The sequence below is a fragment of the Seriola dumerili genome, unplaced genomic scaffold, assembly GCF_002260705.1.
Source record: "Seriola dumerili isolate Sdu_G_001 unplaced genomic scaffold, Sdu_1.0 BDQW01000068.1, whole genome shotgun sequence".
NCBI classification, from domain to species: domain Eukaryota; kingdom Metazoa; phylum Chordata; class Actinopteri; order Carangiformes; family Carangidae; genus Seriola; species Seriola dumerili.
Window position 1 is genome coordinate 19,399,167 of NW_019174323.1, and position 13,829 is coordinate 19,412,995.

The 13,829-nt window shown below is 42.3% G+C and overlaps 1 protein-coding gene across 1 annotated transcript in view; it reads left to right on the top strand.

Moving 5' to 3' along the window:
• The window catches only part of LOC111220349 (cGMP-dependent protein kinase 1-like), a 33,818-nt gene that overhangs the window by 12,656 nt on the left and 7,333 nt on the right, over positions 1-13,829 (top strand). The window contains exons 4-9 of the mRNA XM_022743411.1: positions 5,353-5,458; positions 6,016-6,079; positions 6,609-6,686; positions 6,790-6,884; positions 10,485-10,550; positions 11,821-11,895. Coding sequence (XP_022599132.1) covers positions 5,353-5,458; positions 6,016-6,079; positions 6,609-6,686; positions 6,790-6,884; positions 10,485-10,550; positions 11,821-11,895 — 484 coding nt within the window. The remainder of the gene's footprint in view (positions 1-5,352; positions 5,459-6,015; positions 6,080-6,608; positions 6,687-6,789; positions 6,885-10,484; positions 10,551-11,820; positions 11,896-13,829) is intronic.

A 13,829-nucleotide genomic window follows, 5' to 3' on the forward strand; every position in this document is an offset into this window, starting at 1 on the left:
AAGCTATAGTTGTATTAGCAGTAGTAGTATTAGCAATGTTAGCACTGGCTGTAGTAGCTTTTTTGTTAGCAGAGGCAGAAGTGGTGATAATAGTGTTATCATAAGTAGGAGTAACAGTAGTAATTGCAGTAGTGTTAATATTTGCAGTTTCACTAGTTGTGCTAGTTGCTAGTTGAGAGAGTGTCAGTAGTCGCACAAGTGTTTCCAGCAGTAGACCCTGGTCTTAGCACTCATAGTGTTAGTGTTAGCATCTGTAGAGCTTGTAATAGCAGCCGTAGTAGGAGCAATAACAGAAGTGTTAGCAGGAGTGCTATAGCAATAGTGTCAACAGGAGTCTAGCAGTCATAGTGTTAGCAGTAACCAGACCCGTCGCCAGACCTCAGTCTTAAGGGGGGCATATGAAATGCATGGGAGGGCACAATTATTATTAACCAGTCGCGGTTGCACTTGACCTGCTGATAGCCTCCGCTCCGTGGCCGCTGCAGGTCCTGCCAGGCCCAGGGTCGGGCTCCACGGAGCTACTAGCAACGGGCTCAGACTGTCGTCCAGGGTCTCCTTCTCCAACGACATCAGGAGGCGTCGGTGTCGTATCCGATTTGGCAGAGGAGACTGTTGGTGGGCTTTTCAACCACTTACGAATATCCATGATAAACTAGAAATGTAATAGTAAGCCGGTGAAAACTCATCCAGCTTCACTTTCAAAAATGCGCGGTTACTGTTGAGCGGCTAAATTGACGTAGGCTACGTCACGTACATAGCGTAACTTTCTTTTCAGTAAGGCCGTGATTGGCTGTTGCAGTGTACATTCCAATCAATCAAACAAAATCACACCATTGTATCTTTATATTCTTAATGTTTTAATGATAAAGAATACAACATTAGTATTTCTCTACACAAAATTAGCTACTATGATAATATAAAATAAGAATTAAAGTAATTTTTTTTAAGAGATCTGTGCCTCAAGTGGGGGGGCACAAGCATTTTTGGGGGCAGGCCAGGCCCCCTATGGCCCGCCCATAGTGACGGGTGTGGCAGTAACACTAGCTCTAGCAGTAGCAGTATCAGTAATAGTTGAGAGTTGGTGGTAGCACCAGTGCTAGCATTAGTAGCAGTAGCAGGAGTTTTGGCAGTATTGTTATACGTTGTTGTAGTAGTAATAGCAGTACTGTTAGCAGTAGTGTAAGCAGTAGTTGTGGTAGTATTAGCAGTTGTAGCAGCAGTGGCTATAGTGTTAGCATTTAGCAGTGTTAGCATCTTAGTTGTTTGTGTCTCTTCTAAACGCCAGAGGTTTTCAACAGTGTGTGTTCATGTCTTTTAGCTTTCTGGTCACTGTGAGGACATTCTGTTTGATGGTTCAGACCTGGTTCAGTTAGAATCAGGTTTAGATTAGGGTGAGGGTGAGGGTTGGAGTAAGACATGTAGTTGTGATGGTTAAGGTTCGGGGGAGGGGCTAGGGAGTGTATTATGTCAAAGAGTGTCCTCACTGCTACAGAAAGACCAACTTGTGTGTGTGAGTATTAGAAAGCAGCTGCCTATGAATATGAATGCGATCGTATCAAATCATCATCTGCTTCCATTTCCATTTGACTGTTTGACCCACTGACCTTTAACACACACACACACACACACACACACACACACACACACACACACACACACCAGTTAGTTATTAATAAACATGAATAATAACCATTGAAAACTGACAAGAGACCACCTGAAACACACACACACACACACCTCAGCCGATCATACTTGCTGCTGTGGATTGTCTCCTGTTGTTTCCGTGGTTACAGAGACACTTGCTATCTCCGTAGCAACAGACAGCAGGCCATAAAGCAGTGGAAACTAGAAATAAAAAGTAATGACCGAACAGAAGCTGTGTGTTTCATCTCAGATACAGAGTACTACTGCAGTAGTACTGCAGTACTACTGCAACCGCTCCTCTATAGTACTGTGAGGTTCTCTGTAGTACTGACGAGTACTGAAGAAGGTCGTGTTAAGGTCTACTAGATGAGTGTTATCAGCTGATCTCATTAACACACACACACACACACAGAGGATTTATGTCTCCAGTGGAGGGAGGGGGGTGTTTGCGCTTGCACTCTTGTCTTTGCTTTGTTCTTAGGGACCAGCGTACTTCACTAATGATTTGATTATTCACTATTATTTATTTACTGACTGTATGAGGCGTCTCTTCCCTGTGTTCCTCTCACAGCTCCTCCTGTCTGATGTCACTGGTCACATTTATTCACACGTCATATCAAAACACTCAAACTGATCAGATCAATAAGTTCATATAACAAGTCCTCAAATATTAACGTCATAAAAACAAAGCCAATTCAAACCTGAACACACACACACACATGAAAACGCTGCATCAAATAAACTAGTCAGTGATAGTTGTCAGTACATCCAATGGTGCATAAAAAACAGAACTTAAAATAGATAATTCAATAGTAGGTAGTTTAAATAGTTAGTTCAGTATACTTCATTTTCTAAAATGTAAACAAACATGGGCAAAAGAAAGCCTCACTGTATCCATGGCAACATATTACCTGTTTGTATCTGTTGTATGTGATTCGGAGCAGATTTGCTGAGGGAGGAAGTTTGTACACATCCATGGTTCATACAGACGATACTCTCTGAACCTTTGGTGAGCTGCTGGGAGGTCACAGCCTCCCTTTGGACACCGGTGGGCAACGCATCACATTTCAGAAGCAGACTGCGTGTTTATTTAAATATTAAACAGTAAGGTAACTAGTTACTGCAGCTACGTGAATCAATGCACTTAGTCTGATGAAGCACAAAAACTTAGTGGTTCAGGTTAAAACAAAGTGACTGGAAGAAACAGGTGCTACCTCCACCTGTGCAGGTGTGATTCAGGTGACCACTAGAGGTCGCTGCTCCAAATTATAATGCCGATGCCAGTTTTGTTTTTCCTAAACAGTTGGAACTATAAAGGTTTTTTTGATTACAATGTGTATTTTATTACAGACCAAATGACAACGGATTTTTTAATATCTTTAAAGAACACGTTCAACATTGTTATGCAGAATGCAGTTTAATTAAGGTCACCTGGTAAACTAACTGACACTATCTAAGATTGATGAACAGCATCTAAAAGGAGATGAGAAATAAAATAATAACTTTCTATGAAAAACTAAAAACTAAATGTTCAGTTTATGAAATCTGACTCATATGTCACTTGCATAATTAGAAACCAGCGTAAGTACAGGTGGTTTTTACTGTCTCAACAAATAACCACTAAAAACCCATCAGCTGCCTGAGCCTCAGTCCCAGCTTCATAAAGATGATATTAAAAAGCGTTTGCCAGGTGAGTCACAGCAGACAGAGACTCTTCAGCTGAGAGAGGAGAAGTCAGACCTCCACTCTCACTCAACAGCAGCATTCAGGTCTCAGTCCAGAGTTTCATACCATTGGCTGTGTTCAGCACTAAAAAGAATAAATTCACTCTTTTCTGAAAATAGACTGTAATTACAGTTTGTTCCCTGATGACGATCACAGTCCACAGGTTCTCCTCGTTCCCTCCATCACTGACTGTAAAACACTGGACGCACATGTGGTTTCTATTACTCGTCACACCTGCTGTGATCGACAGATAAACAAAGTCTCCCTGCAGTGATGCTGCTGATGGAGAACAAAGAGTTATAGTGTTATCTGTCCTGGGCTGTCTGGGGAATCGAACCTGCATCATCATGAAGGTGTGATGTCTCCAGACTGAGCTCCAGACTCCAGAGAAACCCAAACCTTCTCCGTCTCTTGACTTCCTCTCAGTGAGGCTCCCACCTGCATCGTACTGGTTTTGGCTCCAGTGACATTAAAGCCAGCTTTACTGTGTTACTTTACTGTGTTACTTTACTTTACTGTACTGTGTTACTTTACTGTGTTACTTTAATTTACTGTTACTTTACTGTACTTAACTGTTACTTTACTGTGTTACTTTACTGTGTTACTTTACTTTACTGTACTGTGTTACTTTACTGTGTTACTTTAATTTACTGTTACTTTACTGTACTTAACTGTTACTTTACTGTGTTACTTTACTGTGTTACTTTACTTTACTGTACTGTGTTACTTTACTGTGTTACTTTAATTTACTGTGTTACTTTACTGTACTTAACTGTGTTACTTTACTGTGTTACTTTAATTTACTGTGTTACTTTAATGCACTCTGTTGTGTTTCATCACTTCCTGTTTGTGTTGCAATGCTGCTGTCAGAATGGCACAGGTGTAATTAACATCATTAGCAATGGTTCAGTCTAAGTTAATTGTTTAGGCATGACCCTGAACCTAACTCACTTAAATGGAGTGCAATCTATTAACGTTATCAATTATAGTGAATAATTAGTGTGATGATGTCTAAATAATCTGACTGTGAATCCAGACAGATTCACTCCGACACTAACACATGTTGTATCCTGCTGTCACATTCACCATCAGCTGTCCCTGATTCATGTTAATTCATCAATTAGTCTGTTGTCGGTTTGTGTGTCTGAACGTGACCAAAGATCGTTTGTGTGGGAAGAAGCTCCACTCTGTACAGTCAGGGTGGACTGAGTGTTTCTGTGGTTCAGCAACTCAATCAGAGTGAGACGTCTTCTCTAATGAACCATCAGCTGATCTCAGGTCAGTTTCAGATCAATAAATTAAACTGATCATATATGGATTTGAATCGGGACCTTCAGTATTCTGATCAAGTGTTTCAGACGTCATGTCTACAGAAACATGTTCTGAACATCTTCGGCACAAACGTTTCCTTCACCTGTTCTCAAGTGCAGCTGCATCGTGTCAGAGATCCAGAACTGAAGGACTCGGATCAGGTCCAGATCAGGCGTCACATGTTGTTAATGAATAGAAGAGAAGTTAACGATCTTTCAGTTGGTTCCTTGTTTCTAAGGAAAGTTTTCCCTCCTAAACAGAACCCGACTTCACCTGATCAAACCTGCGCGCTCTCCTTTTTCATCTGAAATGAGAAGCTGTGAAGTGGATGCTGCTGGATAGATGCATCTGTCACTGGTTTATAACAACATGTGCATAGATGTGTGTACTGTTGCCATGACGACACCTGCCTACTGTACGCACACACAGCAGTGCTACAGCTTGTGTTTTTATCTGATCCCGGCCTCTCACATAGTTAACAATGCACATACACATGAGCACACGCACCTACAGTAATGTGATGTATTCATATATGCGTGCACACACACCAGTGTCATATGATAATGACATCCAGATCCTCTTCTGTTTCTGCAGCAGCTGCAGCTGAAGTTACTTTCATGACGTTTCCATCATGAGGCTCATTCACTACTGCATGTGTTCTGTGTCCTGCAGCTCTGACCCATGTGAAGCTGTGGGCCATCGACCGTCAGTGTTTCCAGACCATCATGATGAGAACCGGGCTCATCAAACACGCCGAGTACATGGACTTCCTCAAGAGGTGACTGCAACCGCCTGCCGCTGCAGAACAAGCATCCAAAAGAAACTAGAGCCATCTCTTCATGGTCGTATCCCTCCGCCACTCAGACTAGTTCCAGGTCACATCCTGTGTATCCAGAGTCAGAGAAAATATTAACCATGTGTGTGAAATTTTGTCATAATTGCTGTGAGGTCACACTGACCTTTGACACCCAAAATTTAATCAGTTCGTCTTTGAGTCCAAGTGAAGGTTTGTACCAAACTTAAAGAAGTTCAGTCAAGGTGTGACTGAGACATCACGTCCACGAGAACAAGACGGACGGACGCCCTGAAAACAAAATGGCCACTCTGACTCACTCTGACACTCACACACACTCTGACTGTCGTCTGAATTGAGCCTCAGTGATAAAATATGAACGTGTTTCTGAACTAGAGACGATGACAAAAATAAAGAGTCAGTATCTCATACACTGTTCATGACGTATGACTGTCTCTCTCTCTGTCTCTCTGTCTGTCTCTCTCTCTCTCTGTCTGTCTCTCTCTGTCTCTCTCTCTCTCTCTCTCTCTCTCTCTCTCCAGTGTTCCCACCTTCCAGGGTCTTCCAGAGGAAACTCTCAGTAAACTGGCCGATGTCATGGAAGAGGTGAGACCGTCACCTACAACACGTCTCCATGGTGATTTCCCCACATGTTCAGCAGGGTTGACACCCCCCCCACACTTTATAGATCCCTCCACACACATATCAATGATTTTACTGCTGCTCCAGAATATTTCCATCACAACACACACACATCTGTACAGAACATCACAGTCCCCTTGTTCCTGGTCAACCTTGTTGAAAATACTGCAACATGATTGGTTCCAAGCTAGTTGTGATGTCATAAATCATCTGTGTATTGAACTGGGGTTAAAGGTGAAGCTCAGATAAACTTTAACTGTCTCAGTTCAGGAGCCTCCTCCTCCTCCTCCTCCTCCTCCTCCTCCTCCTTTGTTCACTTGTTACTCTAATGCCCCCATCAGTCCTGGAGGACTAACATCTCCAGTACTGACGTCATCTATCCACTTGGTGCCAAACTATCGGTTCTCATGACGCCTGAACTCACCACATCTTCCTCTGTGGTGGAGTCAGTTTCTTCTTCTGTGGTCTTTGACTCTAACCTCTCTGTGTTTAGACTCACTATGAAGACGGAGAGTTCATCATCAGACAGGGAGCCAGAGGCGACACCTTCTTCATCATCAGCAAGGGAAAGGTGACGGTCGAACTCTCTCTCCCACTGATTGATGCTTATTGTATTGATCTGTGGACTCGCCCTGATCACCTGCTGATAAACGTTAATCGCACCTTCTTGACAGGTGAACGTGACCCAGGAGGACTCAGCCAATCAGGAGCCGGTACACCTCAGAGAGCTCGCCAGGGGAGACTGGTTTGGAGAGAGAGCGCTGCAGGGGTAAGATCATATGACCTCTGACCCCAAGACTCACACACACTCACACTCACTCACACACACACACACACTCTCACTCACACACACACACACACTCTCACTCACACACACACACACACTCTCACTCACACACACACACACACTCTCACTCACACACACACACACACTCTCACTCACACACACACACACACTCTCACTCACACACACACACACACTCTCACTCACACACACACACACACTCTCACTCACACACACACACACACTCTCACTCACACACACACACACACTCTCACTCACACACACACACACACTCTCACTCACACACACACACACACTCTCACTCACACACACACACACACTCTCACTCACACACACACACACACTCTCACTCACACACACACACACACTCTCACTCACACACACACACACACTCTCACTCACACACACACACACACTCTCACTCACACACACACACACACTCTCACTCACACACACACACACACTCTCACTCACACACACACACACACTCTCACTCACACACACACACACACTCTCACTCACACACACACACACACTCTCACTCACACACACACACACACTCTCACTCACACACACACACACACTCTCACTCACACACACACACACACTCTCACTCACACACACACACACACTCTCACTCACACACACACACACACTCTCACTCACACACACACACACACTCTCACTCACACACACACACACACTCTCACTCACACACACACACACACTCTCACTCACACACACACACACACTCTCACTCACACACACACACACACTCTCACTCACACACACACACACACTCTCACTCACACACACACACACACTCTCACTCACACACACACACACACTCTCACTCACACACACACACACACTCTCACTCACACACACACACACACTCTCACTCACACACACACACACACTCTCACTCACACACACACACACACTCTCACTCACACACACACACACACTCTCACTCACACACACACACACACTCTCACTCACACACACACACACACTCTCACTCACACACACACACACACTCTCACTCACACACACACACACACTCTCACTCACACACACACACACACTCTCACTCACACACACACACACACTCTCACTCACACACACACACACACTCTCACTCACACACACACACACACTCTCACTCACACACACACACACACTCTCACTCACACACACACACACACTCTCACTCACACACACACACACACTCTCACTCACACACACACACACACTCTCACTCACACACACACACACACTCTCACTCACACACACACACACACTCTCACTCACACACACACACACACTCTCACTCACACACACACACACACTCTCACTCACACACACACACACACTCTCACTCACACACACACACACACTCTCACTCACACACACACACACACTCTCACTCACACACACACACACACTCTCACTCACACACACACACACACTCTCACTCACACACACACACACACTCTCACTCACACACACACACACACTCTCACTCACACACACACACACACTCTCACTCACACACACACACACACTCTCACTCACACACACACACACACTCTCACTCACACACACACACACACTCTCACTCACACACACACACACACTCTCACTCACACACACACACACACTCTCACTCACACACACACACACACTCTCACTCACACACACACACACACTCTCACTCACACACACACACACACTCTCACTCACACACACACACACACTCTCACTCACACACACACACACACTCTCACTCACACACACACACACACTCTCACTCACACACACACACACACTCTCACTCACACACACACACACACTCTCACTCACACACACACACACACTCTCACTCACACACACACACACACTCTCACTCACACACACACACACACTCTCACTCACACACACACACACACTCTCACTCACACACACACACACACTCTCACTCACACACACACACACACTCTCACTCACACACACACACACACTCTCACTCACACACACACACACACTCTCACTCACACACACACACACACTCTCACTCACACACACACACACACTCTCACTCACACACACACACACACTCTCACTCACACACACACACACACTCTCACTCACACACACACACACACTCTCACTCACACACACACACACACTCTCACTCACACACACACACACACTCTCACTCACACACACACACACACTCTCACTCACACACACACACACACTCTCACTCACACACACACACACTCACTCCCACACTCACGCTCACTCACACTCACTCACACACTCACTCACACACACTCACGCTCACACGCTCACATACACCTCACTCACACTCACACACACTCACGCTCACACGCTCACACACTCACACACACACTCACACACACACACACACACACTCACACACTCACATACACTCACTTTCTTCTCTGTCTGCTAATGATTTATGAATGAATAAATACCTGAATGTATTTACTAAAACCCTGTGATGGTACAATGTGAACCTTCACCACACTCTCCAAACATCACACACAAACAGCCCGAGGAGACGTTATTCTTCTTCTCTGGGAGATAAACATATGCAGTCACAGGAGTGTCATTAAAATAGATAGATCTGTAAAAGAATAAGAAAATAAATGTGGAAATATAAACAGAAATAAACAAGTTCATTTAAAAAAGACTACTCAGCCTAAACAGGAAAGCCTGCCCAAAGCCAGTTGATTGACAGCTTGGTGCTTCAAGGAAAAGCAAAAGCAAAAGATGAAAATGAAGATAAAATTTTAGATAATTTTCTTATTCTTTTATAAATTTATTCTATCTTTTTGCCACTTCTATGACTCCGTAATAATCATGCTCCATGTTCTGGAACTACAGTTCCCATGAAGCAGATAAACTGGCCCTGGTAAAAGTTTAACCAAACAAGCTTTTATCCTGTTTGCAGAGAGCATTATTGATCTATGATTTCTGATCGTATTTATTGATTCATTTATTCATGTTATGATATAAAAATGATGATATCCTCATGAATTCTAACACAAAATATAAAAATGAGTAGTAAACGCCACTGCAGGAAAAACTCAGCTTTGATCAGACACGTGCACACGCTAAAAAAATGGAAGATGATGGACGCTAAAAGACTGGAAGCATCAAGCTGACGTGTGTTAGGATAACCCCCCCCCCCACACACACACACACACACACACACACACACATACACACACCCCACCCCCTTATAGATCAATACAGTCCCCACAAGTCGAGACAAACCAACATGTGAGGGCTCTCTTCTGTTTGTTTGTTTCTTTAATCACAGATGTTTGTCTCTTACACTGCTGGTTTACTAACCACCCGCCATCATCACAGCTGCTGCTAATTGGTTTGAAGTGTGTTTTTTCCTCAGGGGAGCGCTATTTACACATCGACTGTGTGTGTGTGTGTGTGTGTTTCTGTGCTAAATAAGGACATTTTTGCAAAGTAAAGACATTTTTAGAAAGTGAAAATATGTGTGTGTTGTGTCCACAGGGAGGACGTCAGAACAGCCAACGTCATAGCTGCTGAGACCGTCACCTGCCTGGTCATTGACCGAGAGTGAGAAATAATGTTGTAATAATGTATACTGCAGCTGTGTGAGACAGACTTCACTGTTTCTTCAGCACATGGACAGATCATGAGACAATGAGCAGACATGTAACATGTAACAGTCTTTTTGGCATTTTGAGTTTATTTGTAGTTGTTTGTGTCTCTTTGTTGTCGTTTTGAGGTTGTGTTTGCATGATTGTCACAAAGAACCAGGACGGGACTGGAGTACATGTCCGTCACTCCAGACTTACTGGTTCTCAGATGAAACATCACTGTCCACTTGATTTTAAACTCAATTCACCTCCATCTCGATTCAGTGCCGAAAGAAAGTTAAACTTTCAGCTGTTCTCCTGCAGAGTGAAGCTGTCTGCTGCCCTCTGCTGGTCCTCACAATGAACTGCACACATGTCACTCACTGAGTCATGTATGTACAGTATATCATACTGTATATAATACATGTAGCAGAGTGTATCAGACCCTCAGTTGAATGAGCTCTTCAGACATCTTGGAAAAAGATAAAGTCTTAAATCTTCATCAGATTTTTTCTTCACTTATTTTTCAATTTGAAACATGATGTTTGTTGATGTTGGTAGAAATGAGTAAAGTGCTTTAATTAATCTGACCACCAGGAGACTCAGCATTATTATGTTTTTGATATTTAATTTGAAGTCAGGAAGTCGGGACTTAAGTTTTTTATTTTGTATAAATTTGTGATTAATTATGAATAAAAGGGAAACACAATGTCATTCAATTTAGTAGATATAATTATAATTTATAATTTTTACATATATATACATGTATACATGATATATAATAATGTATATTATATTATTATAACATATTTAGAATTATTATATAAATGATATATACTATTGTCATAACACCACCACACTATTATATTATTCTGCACTATTTTGTATTAGATTTTATTTATATTATATTTTATGTCATATGAGCATATTTTTATCATGAGATTTATTTGTTTTTCTTACATTAACAGGATATCATTTTGTATATATATCACATAAAAACCTCAGAAAACTACACACACAAACACACACATCATAGAGACCATACACCTCCTAATCCTTTCATTTACATGTCTGTCCATTATCTGTCCCCTTTGTGTCACACTTGTTTTTGTTCTAAAGTCACAAATGAAAGAGAGAGAGAGAGGAACACATTATATGATTTTATTGTGTGTTGGAGTTCTTCTGTTTTTCTTCAGCATCATTTCAGCGTTTGTTAAAACCTGTTGTTTCTGTTTCCTCCTCCTCAGCTCATTCAAGCATCTGATCGGTGGATTGGACGACGTCTCAAATAAAGGTTATGAGGACGCTGAAGCCAAAGCCAAGTAGGTCTAACACACACACACACACACACACACACACACACACACACACTGATTCACTCTTTACTCCAACATATAAAAAAAACTTCTGCCTCTTTTGTGGATTTAATGGAAAGCATCAAATAAACATGTAACTGTACATATTGCAGCTGTTTTTCTGTTTTTTTATCAAAGAGCTTCTGAAAAAAAAACTTAAATTTCATGACTTTATAACTGACGCATCAGGCATTTTTTTTGGCGGCATCACCACAGTAAAGGAACAGAACTCGATAAAGACTATTATAAATCAGTTACTTGAATCACAGAAAATTAATTGCCAACTATTTTCAATGGCTTAATCACAAATTAATGATTAATTAATCACAAACATTCTGTCGTTCCAGCTGCTGCAGTGAGAAGATTTCATGATTTTCTTTGTGATATTTCACAATAAACTGAAAATCTTTGTTTACATCAAATAAAACTCTAGTGTGTGTGTGTGTGTGCGTGTGTGCGTGTGTGCAATCGTGTGTGTGTGTGTAACTGGAGCCTCAGTGCTGCTTATGTAAGGACAGCTAATAACAGCAGCTGCAGTCAGAGAGTGTCACAACCATGTCACACTGAAGGACACAGTGTTTAAAGGTGGAGAGTCACCAATCATTGGAATTCATCAGAAGTAGAAGAGAAATGTTCAGACTAGAACCAACGGCGTGTTCAAAGACCACACCTTCATGACTGTTTGGGCTTGTTGTCCTGAGTGAATCTGGACCAATCAGACGCCTCCTGATGATGATGATGATGATGATGATGGAGAAGAAGAATCTGAATATCTAAAGTGAAATCTTTCTTGCTGTGTTATGGATGTGATGGTAAATATATAATAACAATAATAATAATACAGTTTAACATGTAGCAGGAGTGACTTCAGACACATGCACATCTATTTTCTGACACACACACACACAAACACACACACACACACACACACACACTCTCTCTCTCTCGATCAAGGTGTAACACTAGCTGTTGTGTCGTGTATCAGATGACTGTCAGTCATGTGACAGAGTGAAGCTGAGCACTGTCAGTCACCTCCTCTTATGGTATAGATTCAACACAGCACACACACACACACACACACACACACACAGGTGTCAGTCTGGGATGTTGGCATGGTAACGGTAAACAGAGACCAGCGTGGAGTCTGTTTATGAACTGAACTCTATGTTTACAGTCAAAAATTAGAGAAAATTTAAATTCAAGAAAAAAGTTACAAAGCCGCAACATTGAGAAAAGTTTCAATAATTTTATTTATAGAAAATCGAATCATGTAAAATTTATTTCCCATCATGTTCATGTTATAAGTTAAATATGGTGTTTTGTAGGATTGAGCGCTTTGCTCAGGGACCTTCAGTGGTGTGAAGGTCAGGGGATTTGAACGCTGAACTGAGCTCTAACAGTTAATCTCCTGCTTATTATCACAAACTATTTTGAGAGTGTTGATGTGTTGGTTTGTCCGACAGCAGCTACTGTTTCTGCAGAAATCTGACTCCACTGCGCCGGTTTCCAGGAAAAAGTCCGGTCCCTGTTTAGAGAATCACACACACACAGACCTGTCACTGTGGTCACACACCATCATCATCCACAGAGAAGCAGACAGCTTTTAATTTTAACACTTGTATTTCTGAAAACAACAAACAAACAACAAACTTAATAAATACAAAGTTAAACGCTAAACCTGGAAGTGCATGAATGAAAACAGGAAATGGTATTTATTATTTCAAAGTTAATTTCAATCTCATAAACATTTTTGAAACAGATCACAGGCTGAGAACAGCTGTAAACACAAAATCTGACATGTGATTATCTGATGAAGGAGTTGTGTCCCTGTGATCAGCAACATGGTCGTCATTGACTCGTGGGGTTCCTCAGGACTCTAGTCTGGGTCCTTTATACTTTCA